Raw genomic sequence first — 25,527 nt, forward strand, 5'->3', positions numbered from 1 at the left:
AAACAACATAGTGGGATGCACCACATGACAATTGCATTTTTTATTTTGTCCAGATAAAGGAAACTAGGCATCAATTGTTAAAGTTTTGTTTTAGTTTCAAATAGCCTTTTTTTGGCACTGCAGATGCTAAGATTTTTTTTATACTCAAAACAATGTTCATATTGTTTCTAAAACCAATATAAAAAACTTTATCATGACCTAATCTTTTCGGTAGTTATTCTCTGACAGGAAGGTATTCCCAAGCAGCTGTCTGAGTCTTTAAATGGTTAGGCTAAACTTTTAGAAAGTAAATGTGTAAGCTAGACACCTAAATAGATATTTGTTCATGGAAATAAAAGTGGCATTATTTTTCACAGGTGCTGAGGAGCTACAGCTATCATTAATGTCAAAGACAGCTAAAAGTCCATAGCATCTCTGCAACTCAAGGAACTTATTTAGATGCCTAAAATAAGATTTAAGTGTCTACTTTTCAGTACTTAATGTTGAAAATTTTGGCTTTCATTTTTCTTTTCCATTTGATGTAACGGTATTAATGTTATTGGAATGCAACATTTAGCTCCAAGAATAGCCTACCACTTTCCAAAAGAAACATCACTGCTTTACCTGTGTCAGCTACATAGACCATTATTAAAGCACCAACTCTCATTCTTTTAACATTAGTTTAACCTCCTAAGTAGAATATTTTTTCATCTCAGAGTGTGAAAATTTACAAACTAAACCAAGTAACCACACATCAGAGCGATTGTTCAAGTATTTGCATGAGAGCAAAGGTTTTCTGCTAAGTCAACAGTAAATTTACCAATAGGAAAACAGATTCTTATTAGAGACAGTCCGTATATTTAACAAATTTTAAGACCAGAAGGACCACTGTGATCATTTAGTCTGACCTTCTGCATAACACAGGCCAAAGAACCTCAACCAGTAGTTTCTGCATCAAGCCCATAACTTCTGTTTGAGCTATAGCATATCTAATCATGTTGAAAGACTTCAACTGCAGCCAGGGTCGTGCGCAATGGGAGGCAAGCAGGGGCACAGGGCCCCCCAATAACCAGTGGGGGGCACAAAACTTCTCCTGCTCCTGCACTGCAGCGGGGAGAGTGGAACTTCCTTCAGCCCAGGGGCTGAGGCGAGGAAATGCTCTCCTTGCTGCAGCCCTGGAACAGGAGGAGTTAGCTCTCCTCGCCCCCACCTCCCACCAGAGGAGTTCTACCTTCCCCCAAAAGTGGTAAAATTTAAATTCCTATGCATGCCCCTGACTGCGCCTCTGTAGCACTTTAGGGAAGATGCTACCACACCAATGGGGGGGCTCCCCTCAGGGTAGTTAGTCCTCCCCAAGAGGTGGTAGCTATGTCAACGAGGTCTCAAGTTTTTCTCTGAAACAATAAGGTTTAGCTTTTTTTTAAAAAAAATAATGAAAACAGATTCTCAGGTAACATGTTGATTCCAGTAGTTAAAGCTAAAAAAACAACACAAAAATTGAGAAACAATAAAATCATAAGAGTTGGTAACACTATTTGTTCAATTACTTCCCTTTCCTGGGGGATTTTTCTTTTTAAGTTTGCTTACCTCCATAGCTGCCATTGTGCTGCTTTTTCTTGGTTGCAAGTTTACTGTTAAATTTGTTTCAGTGACAGGTATTGCCCTGACAACCACTGCATGAGATGCTCAGCCAACATGTGAAGTGGAGAGGGACAGGCATTATGGGCTTCCTACTTTTCTACCCTCAGCTATGCCAGATTCAAGGTCCCAGACAGGTACTTTTCCCTGCAAGGTGCTGACCACACTATCTAGCAAAGCACTTGAGGCTCTGCTTAACTTTGAGCGGGTGAGAAGTCCCATTCAAGTCAATGGGACTACCCAGGAACTCAAAATTAATCACATGCATAAGAGCTCTGCTGGATCAAGGTCGGACTGTTCAGCACAGGATCAAGCCACAAGTGAGCATGTTAGGCACTTAGATTCTCCTGTAGCCAGGGTGAAAGGTGTCCAGCCATCTGGAGCAGAGCTAGGAATTTCCTTGCTCTGCACATTGCTGCTGATTGCAAAGATAATCAGGTACAAGTTCAGGCACTTTCCAAGATGGGAAAAGCAAAAAAAGAGAAACAGCAGAACAAGAGAGAGAGAGAGAGAGAGCGAGTTAGGCACAAGTAGAAAAGTTAGAGATGGGAAGATTTTAGAAGAATATTGCCAACTTAAGGTCAACAAATTATTAACTTTAGTCCAAATTCAATATAGGACCTAAAGGTGATATGCACAGCAACTGTGCGGACAGGCATTTCTGATGAAGTATTAGAGGGAGAGGTTTATGAATACTCTAGACTATGCCATAGCAAAGAAAGGACCCAATCCACATGAGAGGCTCAGCAAACATGAGGGATCTGAGGCTAATGCAAATATTCCTATAAAATATATATCTCAGGGAGATTCTCTTTTCGTTGAGCAGAGGCATAAGTTTTACAGTCAGAAGTATTATTTACGTCTTTAATGAGGTCTGGTTATATACTGTGATATAACTTTTAATCACTGCTACAAAAAAGTCTTTAGAACCATTCCAGTGGAATAAAGACTTTACAGACATTGTTCCCTCATCAATAAAAGACCTACAAGTCACTAAATTCCTAAAGGCAGTACCTTGAACACAATAAAACCTAATTTTTCTCCATTTAACTAAAAATAAAACAGCTAAAAATAGGTGACTTTCAAACCAAATCTTGTCGTCTGATATATATATTAGCTACTATTTAAACTAGATGAAAGCGTAGTTTGTGAAAGCCAAGCGAAGACTTTGTGCAATAGAGAGAAGATGGGAAATTCACACTCCAGTAAGGAAGACCTGACTGTCAGAAGATTTTTAGAAAATTTAAGAACATAAGACATGAGTAGAAGCCTTTACATGCTTATTGTCTGGTGAAATAGCTTCATGTTGTTCTAGTTTATTTTTAAAAAGCAGCTATTACTATAACCATCTTACATAAAAACAATTAAGAATTCTCAACCGACATTCAAAAAAGTGTTTTATGACATCACTTTCACGAAGCCAGTGAATGAAAGGCATATCCCTTCCACCGAAGTTCACTCCTCTGACGTATACACCTTTTTTTTTTAAAAAAAAAGGTTACTGGCATCCCCAAGCCCACTACCAAGGAGGATGACTTTTGAAAAGGTTTATGAAAGCTTCAAACTTTTTGAAATATTTATATTCCATCATGTGCAAAAAGCTTCTGTTTCTTCATTTACTTGCAGCATACCTCATATGTTTTCAATTTACATAAAGACGATGAAACTTAAGTCTATACATAGACAAACAAAATACAATGAACTAAAAGCCAGAGTTTGTAAAATGCTCATTTGTGTTGCACATGGTTTTTTGAGAGTTTTAAAATATTATGTGGTCTCCAGAGCTCCAAACAAATTCTCTTCTATCCCTCCTTCCAACATACTGTAAGTTATAATTTTAAAATTTCAACACCTCTTCAATATTGTTTGGTGTCTATGCCTTGATGGTTTATTGTGGTTCTAACTCACACTTTTAACAAAACAGCTACTACTATGAAAATCAAATTTGTTGACTGTAAAGGTCAAAAATTGCATATTACAAACCTACAATTTAAAGTGGAAAGATATAGTAAGCAGAGACATATAAACACGATAGTCTTGATTTTGCAAGAGAAAGACCAGGATGAATCAGATGCAGGTCCCATAATATCAGAATTCCCACAGTTTGGGGTTGGAGGCTGGGATAAAAGTGGCAGAGTGGATAAATTGTTCTAGTCTGGACTTAGTTATACTGTATGATGAATGCGTAATTTCTTCTTCCTAAGCCCTTTCTGGTAAAACTGGCATAAGTGTGCCTGTTATCCTCCATTTCTTCATTAATTATCAATATTAACTATATTTTGCTACCTTTTTTTTTTTCCACCACAGCATTTGCATCTATAGCAACACATTCTCTAATACCCTTTTTTCCCGTTTGAGCCAACAGACCATTGCAAGTGAAAAGCAACCGAAGGGTTGGGCAGTCTACAGCTATACTCTGTTTTCCGATAGATCAGTGTCACAGTAGCTGTCTAACCAGTTTCAGGCCCACATATTTTAATTTTTACATTAACAAACATATCTATGAATAGTCAAGGTAAAATATATATATATCCTTTAGAAGAAGATACAGAGTGTTATATGTTGAGAATCTGTAAGTACAATGCATCTTGTTGATCTAAGTTAAGATTGTTATGTTAATACATAGGAATAAAAACCTTAATAATGTTTGTAAGTTAATATATGGACTGTAAGAGCAAATCAATTTACCTCAACTAGTTATTTTTATAATTTTTATAATTTGTAATCCTTAATTTTTTAAAAGGGTTTGATTAATGTAGTTTTCGGAAGACAAATTTTTGTTTATTTGTTTTTGGCACACTGATGTTAAAAATTGTTTCAGGTCAAAGTGTTTCATTTGAGGAGTTTTATTTAATATTTATTAATTTTTTAAAATAAAATTGAAGTGAAATTCAAATTGAAAATCAAAACATTTCATTTAGAAAACATTGAAACAAAATACTAGCATTTCAAAAATTCTCTTTTTTTTTTGACAAACACAGCAAATTTGCCATAAAAATCACAAAATGTTTCCATCAACCTGAATCTGCATATTTTCTGCAAAAAAAATTTTCATTTGAAATATTTTTTCCAGCTCTAGTTGTCAGCTGATCTTTATTGGGGGAAGACTCAAGTTATTTGAGAGATCAACCATTTTTGTCTAATATCTAGTCTAAAATACTATTTGAAATTAGCAAAAGATCAAATTTTCTTAATTTACAAGAGAAGTTTTTCCTAACTAACCTCCAGCCTTTAGAACTCAACCAGGAATCTAAAAATCAAGCTAGATTCTTTTCCTCCAACACACTCCATCACCAGTAATAAAAGTATTTTGGCCAAATTCTGTCCTTAGCTATATCTCTGAGACCACACATACTCAAATTATGCTACACCTGTACAGCTGCACGGTAACTGTCTTCTGTGGAGTTAGGTAGTCACATAATTGGTCCCATAATTTCTCTATTTAGCTGAAAAACCACAGTCCAGAATCTAAACCTTTATTTTATTAAGGTGAAGCTCTTAGGTTGCTAAAAATAAGGTTATTGGAAAAATACACAGTCTACCTAGAGACGGGAGATTTAGTCTGTAAATGATAGTGGGAGGAAAGAGGAGTTCTAGAATACAATCATATGGTTTATAATAGTATCATTTTAATAATTATTTAAAATCCACAAAGCATTAACAAGGGGCAATTCAGCAATAACTTTAAAGGATTCTCTAAGTAAGAACTGAGGGAAGACCCATTTAGAGGAGAATACAGGGGACATTTTTAGGAATTTCTTTCCCTCTCCCATGAAAGTTGCATTCCAGTTTATAAAACAGCTCTATCATCTGAGTCAGCCACAGAACAAAATGACAATAAGACATTTTCTGCTAAACAAAAACACACTTATTGGTCTTCAAAGAATCATTTGTCCCTGAGTGTGACGTGACTGTTTTGCTAAGTCTAAGCCATAAATTATTAACGGAATGTACTTGGGAGGGTAGAGTGGAAGGAGGGTCCATCTGTTTACATGGTTTTATAGTTTTTAAAAAGAAAATGGTCGAATTAACACCTTTACAGCAAGAATAGCTTCTGAAAACCTGATTTAGATGAGGTGACTATCTACTAGGTAAATGCTCCTTAGAGCACAGCCTTAGTAATTGATTTGTTAATGACATCCATCCTGCCCAGATGAACCTTACCTTGTTGCTTACAGGCGTGAAGGATCTAGATGTTATCTATACTAATAAAACATTAAACAAGGGCCATATTTATAGTAGGCACTCTATAAATCAGGTTAAGGCAGGTCAGAGCTGCATAATAAGAAACAACTACAGGCTAGATCTTACTACTGTAACTGAACACCCTTGTTACTTTTCCTTGGCTGTTGAGATCAAGACTAGTAGTGTGTTCCTATCCACCTCAGAATGGTGTTTCTCTTGACATAAACCCAAGTAAACTCATTCATTACGACAGTCATTACTTCTGCACATCTTGAGAATCTCTATAAATTTAAAAAAAAAATCTTAAATAGCCATTTCCCCTACTCCTAAGAAGTTGAAGGATTACTTTCCATTGTATTAGGTTTGACACATCTGATAAATTTCACATGACATACTAAAAGAAAATTTTTTCAGCTGTTTTTCATTCAGTTTGTTTCATCACATCTCAGTATCTGCCCTGCTACTGCAAAGTTCATTTTCTACTATGATTGATTCTCATTCTCTTTAGTTACCAAATAACAGAAATCTTTTTTATTTAAATAAAAAATTGCCTTTGTCACATTGTTCCACAGTTAACTACCTAAAGCTTTTTAGCAAAAAGTAAATATTGCTCTTGGTCTGCTTTAACAATCAATTCCTAATGAAGGAAATATTGATAATTCTCATGAGTGTCACTGCAAGTCAAAGATCATGCCCCTGTCAACTGCTCTGTCATTTTCCATAAATCTCAGCATTATTATATAGATATTGATTGAGCATTAAACATCATTGGTAATATTAAGTGGGTTTTTTATATATATTTAAAGTAATACATTATATTATGCACTTCTGTCCTACTTGGGTTATAAAAGGACTAAGCACTAAATAAACAAACAAAAGTTAGTGTTACAATTCTCAGTTACAACTCCCCCACCCCCCATACACAAAAGATTAGCTAATAAAAATTATAGTATCAGTTATATGAGTCCACAGAAAGAGGAAGTAAGAAAATCTATAAGACACTGATGAGATAGAATGCTTATTAAAAAAACTACAGGAAGAAACTGTTAAGATTCTGTAAAGTGCCATATTTTAATATTACAACTATCAAGAGTATTAAGGAATGCGAAGTCATGTTTGTAAAACTCAAAATGATTGATTGAAAGGAGAACTGAACTACTGATTTGCATCATAAACCAGAGAAAAATACTAGTATTTGCAGATCAAAAGTCTCAAACATCACAATGTGCTGAAAGCTATGACCAGGGAGCCATCAAATACTGTGACATAAAACACAGAAGTTACCTTCCTTCGTTGACAAGTTCAATAAATGCTAGGCCTGCATTCTTCTGTATTGAGTTCTGCCACTCCTGTAAAGTAAAAGAAAGAAGCGGAAGCACTTAGTTTTATAAATATAGGTGAAAAAACAATTTACATATTCTAAGCAGAATTATCAGACTATAATTATTTCAGGAGAAAACCATGGCATCGAGTCAAAGTAAGCTAAGAGATCCCCGAAAAAAACATGGACTATTACATATTTCTTTTGACTCCAGTTTATCTTCCTATTTAACATCATGTGATGTCACAATCTAATTTCAAACAGGTCTCCTAATTCCGCTAGTTCACTGATGTACTAGTCTCTGCTTCAATGAATCTTGGTAACGTAGCCCATGTGTTGATTACACTTCTTTCAGTTTCATTTTTAGCGCTATCATTTCAAATACACTAGGATTTTCCTTATTGTCCAAAGGATTACTTTACATACATATTGCTTATATACTGGCAACACTGATGCCATCTTTTCACAAAGGTATAACACCACTCCCTCTCTTCCAAAATAAGTCCTATATTTTCATGTTATCAAATATTAGATCATGAAGACCTGCTATCTTTCCAGATTTCTGTACATATTAACATTTTTTAAGGGCACAGCTACACTAGAGAATTTACCGCGGTGCTGTAGGCTGTCTAATGTAGACACTTTAAGCCGACTGGAGAGAGCTCTCCCATTGGCTTAGCTACTCCAGCCCCCACAATTGACAGAAGCTATGCTGGCGGGAGAAGCTCTCCCACCAACACAGCGCTGTGCACACCTGTGCTTATGTCAGCATAACTTATGTCACTCATGGGGGTGATTTATTCACACCCCCTCAAGCGACATAAATTATGCCAACATAAGCTGTAGTGTAGCAGCAGTGGCAGGAATGTTACATATACTATATATTCACATTATGTTTAATAGGGCCCTACCATATAATAGCACACCTCCCAATATATATTGTTTTCTCATGAAAGTCCCACAGCCCAGTAACTCATTTGCTAATTCGTGCTCATATTCATGGAGCTCAAAAGCGTTCATCTCCCCTGCAATAACTTAAGCCCCTTTCTCGACAATGCTCTATAAAGGAACAATTCTTCAATGGCAGTGGGATGGCCAGATCTCATGCGTTTTTTTCCATATCTAACTTCCATGATTTTTTGCAGTTTTGTCTGGTTAGGCTTATGTCCACAATGTTCTTTAAAAAAAAAAAAATCACACATCACTCACTTCAGCACTGTCATCATTGTCGTTTCAATCTCATCAGCACTCACACGATAAACAGAAAATGTGAAAATACAAACGTTTCTTGAAAGAAATGGAATATTTCAAAGCATAGGACTTTTTTTTCTGATCTCGAGTGAGCAGGTGAAAGTCACATTCTTTCTCTGTTTCATTTATTAAAATGGCATGTATAATTTTAAATTCTCTCTCAGAATCACTGGCACAAAGATTAGATCACACAACAAAATCAATAGCACAGTATTGTTTCTTTGGGTCTCCAATCCCAAGCAAAACAAAATTCAAGATCTTTTAAAATTTAAGCTATCAAAGAAAGGGAAGATATGGGAAATCTGAACTCTCATAGTTCTGATTCCTTGAGATCTCAGGTGCTCTTACATACTTCTGTAAATTGTATTAACATACTACAGTTTTGAAGAGCTCAAGGATAAAGCTATCTTCAGTGAAATGAGTGGGATTAGCATACATTATTTCTCATGAAGTGCAATGAATTTTTACTACCATAGCTCAGTACCTTACATCCATTATCAAGCTATTTATAATCTTACCAATTAAGTCCTCTACTTATTCACTGTATTAGAATTATTACTTTTTGCTCCACCTTGCTATGCACTAGCTTTCAATGTTATGTAAATCCTGCTGATGTTGCTCCTTTCCTACTTCCCCTAGCCCTCCTTACTATCTTATTACCCTCACTGCATTGTTTTAAAATAGTTTGTAAGCATTTTGAGCTAAGTATTACTTCTCTTTACTAGGAAACACCTAGCACGCTTTTGTGTGCTGTTAATATTATCAACAAAACTCCCACCATAATGAATTAATACACAAAAGCTTTTTTCATCTTAAATCAAGCTGTTAATAATTAACATTGTCTAACAAAGATAATGTAGTATATATGGTTCTCCACAAACTTTACAGAAGGAAAAAGCAAATTAAAGAATTATTTTTCTGTTTATGACATTGTCCATCTGTTTCTTCATGCTAATAATGGCTTTCTTCTTGAATAGCACTGCAATGCTTTAAAACTTAATTGGTGAAGATGGAAGTTGCCAAAAGTGAAGAGAAAGTGCATTTATCATTGTATCTTTCAGCATTTTTCTCCACATCAGAAACAATTATCAAAGGAGGCGTTAGTCTAAACAATTTCATAAACCACAGCTGAACACGCCCTAAAGCGAGCTTTAATAGTTGAAAGAGAAGCTTAATGGTCATCATCTTTCATGATCAATTCAATATTTCACCACAGCATATACACCCTCCACAACAATTATACTCACTATGCATCCTGCATTGTTATACCAAGATCTTAGTTATTCATCTCCCAAAGGTACTGATGAAAAACATGTTAAAAGGCTCAAACTCAACCACTAATGCAACTAAATAACTACACAACACATTTAAGCACTTTGAAAAGGAAGGACTACAAGAAGAGATCAACCAAGTCAATAATTTCATACTTGTTCTAAGCTGTACTTAATTGACTATCATTTCCTATGGCTATAAATGCTTACTCTCTAGCAGACATAAGCTCCTTCTAATGCTCTTGGTCAGTGTACAATGTACAGTGAAGCAGAAAAGAACAGAAGCACTAAACACCATCATAAGCGTTGGCTTCAATGAAAATATGAATAAGCATTGGCAAGAGCCCATGGGTCTGAAATTACATTTTATTCAAATACTCTGGCTAATGACAGAATTTCTTACTTTATAATTAATATTTAACCAGCCTTTTAATGGGATGTGTAAGCACTTTAATAAGTATACTAAAAGTGATCTAAATGCACTGTATTTTTTTAAATACTATTGCTTTTCTTGAAATGCTGTTTTATGACTTCTCCGAACAATGTCAATTTCATTAAGAATATAGATACTGGTACACCTCCCGCAGCAACATTGCAGTAAGGGAACTATTTCTCTCACAATGTGAATAACATCATCAGCTGTTAGATAAGCAGTAAGTTGTATTTCTTTTTAAATGTATACCTAAAATTAATTCAAAACTAGCAGTGCAGAGACAAGCAATCTTGACAGCACAGCAGAAGCACATAAAGGCGTACTGCTCTTTGAAATATTTTGTTCTCACTAAAATACTGTTTAAGGGTCAAGACTGAGTTTATTCACAGCACATTCTGCTTAGTACTATTCTTCAAAACAAAGAACAAAGGTATAGGGTGAAATCCTGGCCCTAATTTCATCCATAGTGTTTGTGAGCAAACAATGCACAAATTAATTAAAAAGTTCTTGTAAAACCTTGGTTAAAATAACCCTGGAAAGTATCAGGGGGCTGGGGATAGCAGGGGGGGAATCTTAGAAACAGAAACAAAGAAAAAAAGAGGAAGACAAGGGAAAACAGAACATTTCAGTAACTTTGAAAATAACATTACTACAGGACACTTAGACATTAAAATTAAATTAGAATTGTGTATGACATTATGAAACTTTCCATTTTAATAAAAAAGGGCAAATTCATAAATCAAAATTCAGAGTATTTAATAGCAAGACAGATAAATGAGTAACTCATGCAATATAGACAAAGGGGCTTGCAAATTTAAGAGTACCACTCTGTACCTCTCAGTTGATGTAAATAAACTTGCAAAATAAGTTCTCATACAGAACTAAATGGAGTAATGAATTTATGATTTCTTCGCCAATTTACTATTAGTCTCAAATTAATGTCACTAACTAAAAGGTGTCTAACTTCATATTTTTATCAGGTACTTAGAATATGACCAATCTAATAACAAACACATATTGATAGTATCATATACTACATGCAAAAGCAGATTTATTGAAGCCACAAACATGTAACTAAGAATAAGTGACCCAATGACAATCAAAATTTTATATATATAGATATAGATATATCTCACTGCAATTTTTGGTACAGCTAATTGGAAGGGCACCAAAACGCTTTCTTTCACACTCTCTTCTGGATCCAATTCTAGCTGTCATGTCATGCTCATTAATTCTATCCAAAGAAGAGCGTAAGAAAGAAAATGTTTTGGTGCCCTTCCCACTAGTTATACGAAAAATTGCAGTGATGTTTACATCAGAAAGCGTGCTGTCCTGAATAACACAGGAAGCACATATAACTGAAGCCTAGTGTTAGCCTTGACCAACTAACTTGTTAAAATACAAGTTGTCCTGCCAACACAAAGGTTTTTAAATGTGTTTGCTCATGCTTACAAAAATTATCCTATTTAGACAAGGCCTAAAAATAGGTTATCCTAGCTTCTCTTCCAACCTCACCAGTTCAAGTTACTGTTGGAAGTAATTGTCAGAATCCCACTGTGCCACCATTTCTTTGTTCAAGAGTTCAGTGCTTCAAATAAAGGGCCGCAATTTGTACAAGACATAGAAATTAACAACTCCACCCTGCATAGCACATCAGGTCCCGGCCAAAAACTTCCTGGCCCTGTGGGTACCATATGCTGGGCCTCTAGTCTATGGGTATGTGTACACTGCAATTAACCAAAGCAGCCCTGTGCCTGCTGACTTGGGCTTGGGCTACAGGGCTGTTTAATGGAGATTTAAACTTTCAGCCTCGGGAGCCAGAGCTCTGGGACCCTCCCCCCTCATGGGGTCTGTTCCCTTCACTACTCCCACCAAAGCTCCCACCTGGTGAACAGGAGATGTTTGTACAAATGTTTAAAGGCCTTTTCTTTCAAAGGTACATCAGTAGCCATTTGATAGCATCAATACCATTGTAAAGGAGATGAATGCTCTTTAACACTTATATTTCCATACTTTCAGTAAGCACAATAAAAGGATGTCTAAGAAAAAGGAGAATTCAGAAAAATGCCTCTTAGACTAGCAGTAGCCAACGTTTTTGGCCTGATGGCTGAAATATTTTTTTAAATGGTCAATACTCAAAAGCAGATTCTCTGCTCCCTTTTGCTACTTAGGCAATAAAAGAATCAGAATCCACTCATAAGCCCATGGCATGGGGATACCTGTGGCATGGGGTGCCCTGTAGCAGACAAAGCTGACACTGCTATGTCCCACACTGCCTTCTCTGCAGCTCATGATATAGAGCGCACACCAAGGGTGAGGTGGAAGTAGCTGCACTGCGGTGCCCTGAGGTCATCCCCAGCTGTTGTGTGGTCCCTCGAGGACCTTTGCCAGCCCTTAAGGCTGCTGAAATCTAAACTAGGACTGAGGCAGAGAATCGGGGAAATACAACTTGTTGCTGGTTCTCAACTTCTCTTCTTTCACCTTTCTGAGGGTCCAGAGCAGTTGTGTAGAGAGGGGAGCCATCCTTTGCTAAGTGCTCCACCAGGCTCAGATCCAGCCAGCCAAGCTCCATTCTGCTTTCCCTGGGGCTTCAGCAGACTGGCAATAGAGCAAGCACAACTACTCTCCTCCTCCCTCTTCTCTGGTGCAACAGGTAGCCAAGCAGGGAAGTTGCTAAGCAGTTACAGTACAGAGGAGATAGCAACTGCTTAGAGTGCTTCTCCTAATAATGGGGCTGGTTTGAACAGTTCAGCTAAAAAGATGGAGGCTATGGTTTAGGACACATTTTCAAGTCATAATCAAGCACACATTTTCTTAAAACACAGGCCTTCAAGGGCCACAGCCTCAAAGGCCACAGACTGGACAAAAATATGAGTAGGTTATAATACTGAAACAAATGTCATGCTTTTCCTTCTGCACAAATATATGATCACACTTCTTATTGACTCTCCAGTATAGTGAATGAAGTTTTGGTTCAATTTCATACTTATATATGGGAAAATTTACACAGATGAGATGCTGCCATCCCTCACTTTTCAGTCAATATCAAGAACACACAATTTTTTTTGTATGCGCGCGTGTGTATATGTGTATGTATGTATATTATACATAGACCTCTCTTTCATCTGACATCTCTCTTTAATCTGGTAACTTCATCACTGACAAAGTCCAAGGAACCTCCTTTATGATAGTGATGAAACAGGTTAAAAATATTTAATATTACTTGAAACGGGGACAAAGAACATTTGTATATAGCCACAATTTTCATCTTCACACTTTCAGGAAGCAGTTATTCCAAGTATATTTCAAATAAGAAGCCCAACATTTGTATGTTATACTATTAATTGTATCAAAATTCTGTACATCTAATTAAACAATTTCATTACTAAGCAAATGTGTACATCTTCAGCCAGATATACATAAATACAATATATATAAATATAGGGGAACTGATTTATTTTAAATCTGCAAAATGCACTACCAATTGCTTTTGGATAATCCCCCCCTCACACCATCAGTTTTTTAAAGAAGTTACATGATTATCCCACTGCTCCATATTCGTATTTTTAAAGCATTTTCCAGTGTGTTTGAAATTTAAATCCAAAAGTGAGGAAAAAAGGTGGCAAATCAGTAGATTCTTCATCCTTTGCTATATAAATTATGGGAAGTTTTAATCATTTATTTCAATAACCAAAAAAGTGAAAAGGATAACTTCAACCCTGACAAATGTGAATGAGCGAAGAAAGGAACAGGGTGAGAAAATGTGTTAACATATGGCTAAAACACATATTATACACTAGACTAAAGGTCAAATCTGCACAAAAAACTTGCTCATGGAGAGATATAGTAATCTTTAAGTGCCTAAAGTAAACTATCAAGAACTTTTCAACAGTGTTTGCACTTGATGTCAGCACTCTCTCAGCACTACATCTACTACAAGCTTTGGTAAACTCAGCAATAAAGAACACAGAGTGAAAAATAGCAGACTATCTTAGCTGATTCTTCATAACGTAGAAGAGAAAACTATACAGTAAACTGAACAATTGTCAACCTAGACAAATCTATGTAGAGTCCAAGTATAGTAAATTGTTTGGCACATGTTGCTGCAACTCCACCAAGGGTGAAATCCTGGCCTCATGGGAGTTGGGACCAGGATTTCATCCTTTTTAAGTAAAATAAAGCTGAAGAGACAAACCCTATTTAGAATTTCAACACCTAAGGTAAACGTATGTATTGGTGTAAACAGATGTGAAGCACTATAAAAGAACTGCAAAGCTACAAAAGCATGTGAGGTCTTTCAAAACAAAAGTACTGAAGAAATAAATCTTCAGATTCACTCACTTTGTGTAGATCATGCATAGACCTGCATATGATACGAAAAAAATCTAGCATTGACAAACTATCATAAAAGGAATTAGACAACACAGAAATAAATCTGAATTTTGACAATTACACAACACAAAGTACCTTGCAAGAAATATTTACTGCTGTTCCAAGCATGCAGAAAGTTGGTTAATTATTAAAAGAAATTTGACCAAAAAATGTCAATAGTTTTTTTTTTAATTTAAAGATTCTCATTATGATATCATTCCATACTAAACAATGGCCCCTTTATGACAGCCTTAACTTAGCGTCAATCTACCCAAGTCAAGTTCTCTCACTAATCAGTAAAGAGGATTTGATTTCAACAAGGGTGATAAAAGTTGCTCTAACCCTACCCAGCTACAAGCTCTCAACAGATGATCATCATTAAGCCTCTATCAAGGGTCCACGTACTGAGGCTCTAAAAATGTGTCCTATTAGTACATAGTCCGTCTGTTTGGCAACTCCAGTCTTCAAGAGAAATGGCAGCTGTTGCCCTCCAAGGTCTGAAGTCATGTCTTTAGGGAATCTGAAAGCCCAACTGGAAAAAGCAAGGCCTGTTCATTAGAGACTGCTCCAGGGGAAACTTGCAGGGCTGCCATTAGAACTATATAAAATAGCTAATTATTTTTATAAGACTTTAAAACTATCAAATGCACTCAGATACAATAAAAGGTATTTATTGCTTGCATTCCATTATATATATATATATATATATATTTTACAAAAAGCAAAGCAGCTAGTGATAGTGTACAACTAAAGCTTTTGTATTAAGCAATTTTAATAAGGTGGAAGAAAAGTGATTATGTAAAACATATAGATGAAATCAGAATTTAAAAAATATTTGGATTTGGTATGAAATTAACTTGATTCTATTAAGTACATTTGAAATAAGAACATCCAGAGAGAGAGAGAGAGAGAGAGAGAGAGAGAGAGAGAATACATAGTCCCCTGAAAAATGCAAGAACTGGAGAAAAAAAATTAAGGTACTGAGAACTGACTTGACTAACATTCTTCTCAATTCCGCTGATGTTTTTAAACCAATAGCAATATGAGTAGTTGGAGATGTCAAGGATGTACCCAAAAAAATATCAACGCATCAGTTTTAAAAAATGTATTTGGCCCAATAAGTATCAAATTAACACTGAGCAAAGGACAGAGAAAAGAGGAGGAAGAAAATATTAAAACCACAATGAAACACTTGTAGAAGAGTTGGAACACAGTTTATCTTAAGAAAGCAACTATCCTTGCTTTCTGTGCGTTCAAAAATGTTTTCTGTGGATTTTTGACAAGTAGATATATTTTATTTGCATTAGAAAGGTATTTTTTAAATATTTTAATCATGCTATGGAATCAATGTTTCATATACTGAAATATTTTGCCAGCTATATACCCCGATAACACTGTATGCATTGAATTCTAAGGAGGTAAAAACAGATCACTACTACAGGATACTTATTACACAGTAACAAATCTTTTAAAAGTGTTATATGAAATTCATTAGTGTTCCTTAATCAATTCTTGGATCAACATGCACATTAGCTTCTGACAGCCTAATTCAAAAAAGCAATTACAATCCTAGTCCTTATGTAAAAAGACGACAGAAAGCAACTATGTTAAGCCAGTTAAAGAGAATGAAAATGTAAAGAAAACAGATTAAGAATGATTTATATCAATGCCTAGTGCTGAAGTTAATTACAACTAACCCAATAAAATAGTGCCTTTATTATTGTACAGCAAGTAATAGCCTTAGACACAGAAAACAGAACTCTTTCTGCTGACTTTTGCATGCTCAATTCCACAGCACACTACATTAAGAATTAAACAAGTAGTAAATAAGCCATACAATAAGCAGTTTTTTAACTAAAAGCAGAAGACTCCCCTGCTGTTTAACCATTTGGGGTATTCCATTGTGAACAGTGCTTCCTATAAACTGGCATTATGTTATGTGGTAAATGCCTAAGATTACCTTATAATGAGAATTTAATTTCAACCCCTAAAATTAGAGTTCAACTCACAAGCTTTTATAGATTCTGAAAACAAACTTCATGCATTTAAAACTGTGTTAACCTGCTTACTGAAGTACTAGATTACTCAGTAAAATACTAAGTACAATTTCATCCTGCAAAACAATACACATCAGTTATACAAAGAGAATTTTAAAGAGTAACAGGTAATTGACTTTTTCCTTGCTCTGCACAAATTTGTCCTGACAGACACTTACTACATTAAATATTTACACACACACAGTGGCAACATTAATTTCATACCTCCACAAGATCTTACAATAGATTGAGCCAATGTAATTTGTGGTAGTGCACAATATTTCTAAGCAGAGATCTTAGACAAGGAAATTAATTAACTCTTACCTCCAGAATGTTCATATAAAATTACCAAAAAAGGCAACCATGTAATATAAGGCTCATTCAGCAGGGTCTGGTGACCATCACTATAGCTTCAGGTCAGTGTCACCAGAACTCCCTGATAAAATCCTCTATATTACAGCAATTTTAAAACCTGATTTTAAAAGTTGGAATATTTATACAAAAGGCGTTTGTAGTTTAACTTGTATACAATACTCTAAATCATTACTTGAGAAGTGCCATTACATCCATAAAAACAAGACCACATTAAGAAGTGACAGACTGTTCTGTGCTAAATATCAATCCCTCTGCCATCCAGAGCCAGCCACAGACTATAGATTTGGATAAAACTTAATCCATGGATCACTGGTTTTAGATCCATTGCCTGTGAGGTAAGAGGCAGTGGGCAAGCTACCTGGTCTCCCTTTCTCTCTAGCTAGCTGTTGCCATGACTCCTCAGGCAATGTCATCAGGGGTCAGGATTGAGTTCAACTAGCAGCAAAGCTTCCCTACTGCAGAGGTTCCTCCCCAGGTTCTTTCTTCACCAGCTATTGTTAATGCTGAAAGAGGAGGCAGGAGCATGAGAAGAAGAATAGCTAGGCTATTAGCTAAACCTAGTTGTAATCCTCGATATCAGTGCAGGACTCCGGTTATCAAACAGTTCTACGGGAGATAAAGGTGCAACATAATTAAGGGAAAAAATTAGGGAAGGAAAAGTAGTTAGGAAAACCAATGAGGAAAAAGGACAGGTTGAGTGAACAACTCAGCAAAGAAAAAAGAAAAGGTTCTACATAAAGAAGTTGTGGGTGAAACACAGTAAATGTACAATTTTTAATTTTTTAGAAAGGGAAGCAAATCCACGGCTGGCTAAATTATGTTAAGACAATTACTGCTTGTTGATCTCAGTGTTCATTTGCAGGGCAACCCATTTTAATTCTTGAGATTTTGTAAAATTAGTCCAGTCTGCCTTGCAAATGGCAGATTGTTAATTACAAGGCTTGGCAAACCATAACACACTTATACCTGTACAGTTGCATTGGTGGTGACAGATTGATATGGCCCAGAACAACTTCCAGAGACAACAGAGCAGCAGCAATTGTCCTGCCCAATGTTAAATACAGTTTAACTAAGTAAGGCAGCATTCAAGACAGTACCTGGTGAATAGCTTAAAAATCATAAAAGTTCTTCCCTATTACCCCTTCCCCACCCCTCAAAATTTTGTCTTAATATAAATCCTTATAAACAAATTCATTAAAAAAAATGCACAAGTCTGGCTGGAACACATTCATATCTGTCACCAGGTATCAGTACTACCCATATATTTGAATGAATAACTCTTTAGGACACACTGATATGCAACCCTTCCCTGGATCACTACCCTCATGGTCTCCAGCCCTCTCCCCTTTCTTTTGTCTTTCAATCTACAAAACTACAATAAAATAATTTAAACAACACAACCAAGCAAAAAAAAGGTTGTACAACTAACATGAGATTTGCCATCATCATACTGTGGATTCTGCCTGTGTTCTATACCTTTCCCCTATCCTTTGTCTGTCTTGTCTATTTATACTAAGCTCTTCCATACAACAAAAGTCTCTTATTCCATGTTTGCACAATAGAGACCCATTCTCGGTTAGCCTCTACACACTGCCACAGTAAACATGATAAATAATCACGCTGGGCTGCACTAGCAAGAAAGTCTCTCCTAGACTTATCTAGTACAGAGTTTAAGAAAACAAAAATTTCCCTTACATATGAGGAGATAAATATAAGCAATTCCCTACATAAAAACAAAGGGCTCTGGAAGAAGTAAAACTGATTTCCCCCTCCCTAATTTTGCATCATTTTTATGAACAGTGGGGATCTAATGTGACAGAGATGCACCTCAGTTTCCTACTTGTGGCAACACCATGTGTGAATTATAAGATTATGCTGCTTTCATGAAGGCTCTCAGAGCATTTTATGAAGATTAATTAACCTCACAAACATTCCTTGAGTGGGTTAGATGTTATCCCTATTTCACAGATATGAAAACTGACACACAGAAGGTTTGAGTGACATGACCAAGGGTTAAACAGCAAGTCTGGTTTAACCACTAGACCAGTGCTTCCTCCAGCATAACATTCAGGCTAGAGACCATTTTCCATCCAATCTTGAATTTTTTTTTTTAAACTGTATTGAAAACATCAAGAATGAATGTGGTCTGATAACATGTAAGCAAAATAGCTCTTTTAATCAGTGTAAAACCAGAGACAAGTGTTTCTATACTCTGGACTTTTCATAATCTTGGACTTGTCCCTTCACTAGCCTCTCTCTCCATAGTCTCAAATTTAACAGACTAGCTGTAAAACAGCAGGGTGTCAAATTAAAGCACACTTTATTTTCAGAGGTCTCCACACTTATAGGCTGACTTCCTCTCAGGAAGAGTTCCATTTCACTGCATAGCCCAATCAGCAGGGAGTTCACAGAATTAAGTGCCAGTTGATATTACTTTGTTTTACATTTACCACCCATGAGAATATTGTTCAAAGTTCTAGTTAGAAAGCCAGCATGATATCATCCTTCTGACTAGACTGCCAAGCCACAGGGTGTGTTCTCACTGCACAAAATTCACCTTAAATGGTGGTGTTTTTTTAAGTCCTAGTGTGCTGGTGAAGCAACAGGATGCCTTTTACTTCAGAGAAGTCTTGCTTCTATAGCTAAATTATGATCCTCTAGTTCTGAATATGTGCAGCAATGTACTTTCCTTTCAAATTAAGCTGATTTTCCCCAAGCTTCTCATTTATATGAGAGTCTATTCTCCTCCTTAAACATATAAAAATATATTGATTCATTAATCATATATGTACAGAACAGCACAATTTTACATTTTATGGGCTGTAATTTCAAGTTGAATAGACATTTTAAGGTAAGTCAAAACCTAAACAAGCTTTTTCTGACTCTATGCATGTGATTTTTACTTAATAACTTTCTTCTCTCTTAAATGAGCCTATCATACCTAGAGAACCTAAAACTGAAATAAGTGAACTGTATTTAATTAGAATCATAACTGAACAAAAACTCAAATCATAATCACTATGTTCACTTGAAAATGTACTGTAGGGAACAAGTGTGCTTTGGTAATATGACCTCATAAAAGTCTCATTCATCTCTAATTTCTATGACAAATTATTTCAAGCAGGGGATTTTTTTTTTTTTTTGGTACTGTACTTGAGACATTCTAAGCATATAATCCATATTTCAAAAGCACAATTCAATTCTTAAAGCACATAGTCTCTTTTGCAGAAACAAAGCTCCAAATATAAAAACTAATTCCAAAACAAAAATGGAGCACTTCTGGCATTACTGTGCATGCTGGTTAAAATTGCATTTGCTACAGTTACACGTGTATCTCCATTTTATCCATTTTTGATACAGTTTAACTACATAATCATGTATGACCTGAAAAAATAAAATATAGTGATATGTAAAAACGTATCTCCTTGTAATAGGTTTTTTTTTTTAATATAAAACTGTGTCGTTAATTACTTTTCAGCCAGCATTTTTCCTAATGTACAATTCATGTAAGCAGACCACAAAATTAACTAAGGTGACCTGGGTGTGCCAGCAAGTTCTCCTCATTACCATCATAGTCATTGTGTCCCATGCTGCATAAGAACGGTTTAGTAAGTACACTTCATATATATGACACTAATAGATATGTCAAATATGCATACATGGCTATAGTTGGAGAAATGCATATGCTAGTATATTGCATTAAGACTGAATGCTTAAATGTAACTTATGGTAGATTTTTCACTAACATGGCATTCTTATAGAATTTTTAAGAGTAGTTTCATAAGTTACTGAATGATGAAAATAATCCCATTGTGGAACGATTTGCTTAAAATATGAAATGCCCTATCCCACTACTCACCTTATCAGAACATCATGACTGAGCCCCCTCTCCTGCATATTTTAGGAAGCCCACATGAGAGAGGCTCTTTACTGTTAATATTAGAAGCTGAATGGCTTTTACCTTTAAAAGAGATAGCAAATAAAGCATGGAACTCTGCTTCTTCCCCTGCGCACCTCCTCTATTTTTTCAGTTTGTAACTGTAACCAAAGTGGCCTTCCTTAGCTGAGCACAATCACCCAGCCACCACCTCAATGAAAAATGCACAGCATGATTTTTGGTATGTCATAACTATGTCAAATTTCAACAAGTTTTCATTAGTAAGCAAGTTCTCTCCTCACTGAGAACTATTTCCTTGTCAAATTTAAACTTTCTACCCCAAGTCATTTAAGCAACAAAAAGTATGAAAAATATTACAATAGTTTCCCTTCATTTTCATATTCATATTCCTTAATTTCATATTCATATTTTGTTCATCTTAAACTTTAATTTGTATACATTCCCCATTTGGGGTGAGAGTAAGCCTGGAAAATTTCACCCCACAGATAAAAAGTTATGGAAAGATATAATCAACTATAAACGGAATGGTAGAATGAAAACATTCATTCAATTTTCACTGCAGCGGTCACTACCAGGCATAATGTTACGTCACAGAATCAATGCATCACTGAGGCCTGGTCTACACTAAGCGTTTAAACCGGTTTTACGAGCGTAAAACCAATTTAACGCCACACCCGTCCACACTGAGAGGCCCTTTATATCGATATAAAGGGCTCTTTAAACCGATTTCTGTACTCCTCCCTAACGAGAGGAGTAGCGCTAGTATCGGAATTACCATATTGGATTAGGGTTAGTGTGGCCGCAGATCAATGGTATTGGCCTCCGGGCGGTATCCCACAGTGCACCACTGACCGCTATGGACAGCAATCTGATCTCGGATGCAGTGGCCAGGTAGACAGGAAAAGCCCCGCGAACTTTTGAATATTTCCTGTTTGCCCAGCGTGGAGCTCTGATCAGCACGTGTGGCGATGCAGTTAAAAATCAAAATAAAGAAAGAGCTCCAGCATGGACCATGCGGATGTGATTGCTGTAAGGGCAGGCAAATCTGTTCTATCAGCGCTCCGTTACAGAAGACGAAATTCAAAATCATTTTTAAAAAATCTCCAGACAGACGCCATAGCAGGGACTCAGTGCACTGCTGCATGACAAGCGTAACGGAAAGCTAAAGAATCAAATGGACACTCATGGACTGGAGGACTCAAGCTATCCCACAGTTCCTGCTGTCTCCGAAAAGCATTTGCATTCTTGGCTGAGCTCCAAATGCTTCTAGGGTCAAACACAGTGTCCGCGGTGGGTCAGGGCATAGCTCGGCAATTTATGCACCCCCCCACCCACCCCCAGAAGTGAAAGGGAAAACAATCCACTCTTGACTCTTTTACATGTCACCCTATCTTTACTGAATGCTGCAGATAGACGCGATGCTGCAGCACTCAACACCAACATCCTTGCTCTCCCCCCCCCACCCCCGCCATGGGTGGCTGATGGTACAATATGGCTGATATCCATCGTCATCATCAGCCTATTGGAACATGGGGCAGTGCAAAAGGACTGGTAACCATGCCGACTAGCATCAGTGAGGTCGATCAAGGGCGCCTGCTCCTAATTTTTCCTGGTAGATGGTGCAGTATGGCTGGTAACCATCCTCATCATAGCAACAGGGGGCTGAGCTCCATCAGCCCCCACCCTTCATGTGTAAAGAAAAGATTCAATTGCCCCTGGACTAGCAGCGGGATGCTGGGCTCGTCTCCTCCACACTGCTTAATGTCCTGTCTGGACTATCATAGCAGCTGGAGGCTGCCTTCCACTCATTTCTCACTAACAAGTCACTGTGTCTTATTCCTGCATTCTTTATTACTTCATCACACAAGTGGGGGGACAATGCTACGGTAGCTCAGGAAGGCTGGGGGAAGAACGGAATCAACAGGTGGGGTTGTTGCAGGAGCACCCCCTGTGAATAGCATACAGCTCATAATTTCTGCAGGATCTGACACAGAGCAGCTGTGCTCTCTGGTTCTATGATACAGTGGTTCCCTAGTACACTTGCCCATATTCTAGGCAGGACTGATTCTATTTTTAGATACCAAAAAGGAGGAATTGACTCAGGGAGTCATTCCCAATTTTGGCTTTTGCGCCCCTGGCTGATCTCAGCCAAGGGCACTTATGACAGCAGCAAATGGTGCAATGCAAAAGGACTGGTAACCATGATCATCTTATTACCAATTTATGGTATGGTAGATGGTACAGTATGGCTGGTAACCATCTCTGCTGTCATGCAAAAGCAAAAGCATGCTGCTGTGTAGCGCTGCTGAATCGCCTCTGTGAGCGGCATCTAGTACACATACGATGACAGTCACAAAAGGCAAAACAGGCTCCATGATTGCCATGCTATGGCATCTGCCAGGGCAATCCAGGCAAAAAAGGCGCGAAATGCTTGTCTGCCGTTGCTTTCCCAGAGGAAGGAGTGACTGACGACATTTACCCAGAACCACCCGCGACAATGATTTTTGCCCCATCAGGCACTGTGATCTCAACCTGGAAATTCCAAGGGGCGGGGGAGGCTGCGGGAACTATGGGATAGCTACGGGATAGCTACCCACAGTGCAACGCTCCAAAAATCGATGCTAGCCTCGGACCGTGGATGCATACCACCGATTTAATGTGTTTAGTGTGGCCACGCGCACTCGATTTTATACAATCTGTTTTGCTAAACCGGTTTATGTAAATTCAGAATAATCCCGTAGTGTAGACGTACCCTCAGTCAAGAACTAGGCAATTACTATTCATGAAGTATTGGCCGATCAATCTCCACACATTTTAACCTATTTCCACGGGTGTTGTAATAGCAAGGGTTAAACTATATGCCTTCATTGATTTCTGACCAAAATGCCATGGGCTCTAAATAGAAAGTCAAAACTGTGTTTGCTAAATTTCTGCTGAAAAGGTGACTTCACATCCAATCCAGGTGCTACAAGTTATGTCCATCTATATTAGGTGCCTATATACCTTTATACACTAAACACAGTTGAATAATAAGAAAGCTAAAATGTTGAAAAATACAATGTTTTAAGTGCATTCTTTGATGGCCACACTGATAGTGAACAACTCCATATTTTCCTCTAACCACCCACTCCGCAAGTGCCTGAAAAAAGATTGACTAGAAAGTGAACAGATCCTGGCTCTGGTCAGAGCAAAGTGAGAGACAGCCTGACTGTTGTACAGCTGAGGGCCCTCCATGGAAAATGCCCTGACAGAAACCCCTTCATTTAAACTGGGAAGGGCCACTCTATTTCAGGCATCTCCACTGAGCCCAACTGCAGAAGTACTGCACCATGAGAAAGGTGTTTTTTCAGATAACCAGGCCAAAACATTGAGAGAACCAGAAAGAAACCAATTCAGAAGTGAAACTCCACCCAAAAAGCAGGCAAAACACATTTTACACTAGCTTTGGTTTCCAAATGGTCTTAGAATGCATTACAGTAATGTAGTTTTGAGGTAACAGAAATGGGTGAAATTTTTCAAATAGTTTATTCACTGAAAAAATGCAATTTTGGTTGACATGAATTCGTGAATTTGAGAAGAATTTGACAAATAATTTCAGTCCCCATAAAAATTTTGGCCTACATTCACAAGCAGATGTATGCACCATTCACAGAATGGCTGGTAGCATCTTGTCCCCTTTATAATCTTTAGCTCAGTGGTTTGGGCATTCAGCTGAGATGTGAGAGATCCAGATTAGACTCCCCCACTGTGAAACAGGAGGATTTGAAGCTAGGTCCCTGGCCAGGTGCTCTAAAGGTTATGAGGGTGGGGCACGTGACATCCACTACCTCAGCCCCCTCCCCACTTTATGACTCTAGCCCTTTAAAAATGCCTGGAAACAAAATACTAAATATGACCTACAATCAACTTCTCTACTTTTTTGATTTGACAATTCCAAAAAAGTTTGGATTCAGTCTGATCCAAACCAATTTTCTTTTCTCCCCCCACCCCACCTTTTTTTAAGCTGTCAGCAAACAAACCAAACCCCCCAGTAATTCTCCCTGCTCTAGTGACAGATGATTGACTTGCTGTAGCAAGGTCTACATCTCATCTTAGTCACAGACAAGAAAATAAACTCAGGCCTGGTTTACACATAAAAGTTATATCAGCTTAGCAACATCAGTTAGAGGTGTGGAAAAAAAAAACCACACAACTGACAGACATAGCCATGTTGATAAAATCCTGAGTATATATTGAGTACGTCATTCAGGTAGGTGCTCTTCCTATACCAACAGAAAATCTCCTTTTGTCAGAGTAGTCTGCGTCTACACTAGGGGGCTATGCAGGCATAGTTATGCCAACACAAGCTCCGTGGCTAAGGCTAACAGAGCATCTGGTAGAAGGCATTACAAATGGAAGCCACAATCCAAGACTGAGGTATGGGAAACAACTCGGATAGCTTCTACTGGTTTTCAATCTTCTCAGAACAGAGCTTCAGACAGCTAACTATTAACCAAGCTCCACTGTCAGACAGACATTGGGTAACTGACATAGTTGAATCAAGTGAGGTTGCCTTCTTCCCTCAGCTATACAAACAGCTAGCTCGTAAGCTATTTTTAAAATAACCTCTACAAGAGTACAGAACTATATACAGATAATACAGGACCCTGGGAAATTTGTAAATCATGTAAAGTACTTTTTTGCCTCTCTCAATATAATGTCATGGTATGACACAAAATCTTGAAGCCTCAATATATATAATCTAAAAAGAAAGTGAACAGTGTAGGAAA

The 25,527-nt window shown here is 37.2% G+C and overlaps 1 protein-coding gene across 5 annotated transcripts in view; it reads right to left on the bottom strand.

Annotated features, from left to right (window-relative positions):
• The window catches only part of LRBA (LPS responsive beige-like anchor protein), a 565,586-nt gene that overhangs the window by 378,504 nt on the left and 161,555 nt on the right, over positions 1–25,527 (bottom strand). For all 5 annotated transcript variants that reach the window (XM_039542019.1, XM_039542017.1, XM_039542018.1 and 2 more), the window contains one exon: positions 7,087–7,151. In XM_039542019.1, coding sequence (XP_039397953.1) covers positions 7,087–7,151 — 65 coding nt within the window. The remainder of the gene's footprint in view (positions 1–7,086; positions 7,152–25,527) is intronic.

The sequence above is a fragment of the Mauremys reevesii genome, linkage group 5 (assembly GCF_016161935.1).
Source record: "Mauremys reevesii isolate NIE-2019 linkage group 5, ASM1616193v1, whole genome shotgun sequence".
In the NCBI taxonomy this organism is placed as follows: Eukaryota; Metazoa; Chordata; order Testudines; family Geoemydidae; genus Mauremys; species Mauremys reevesii.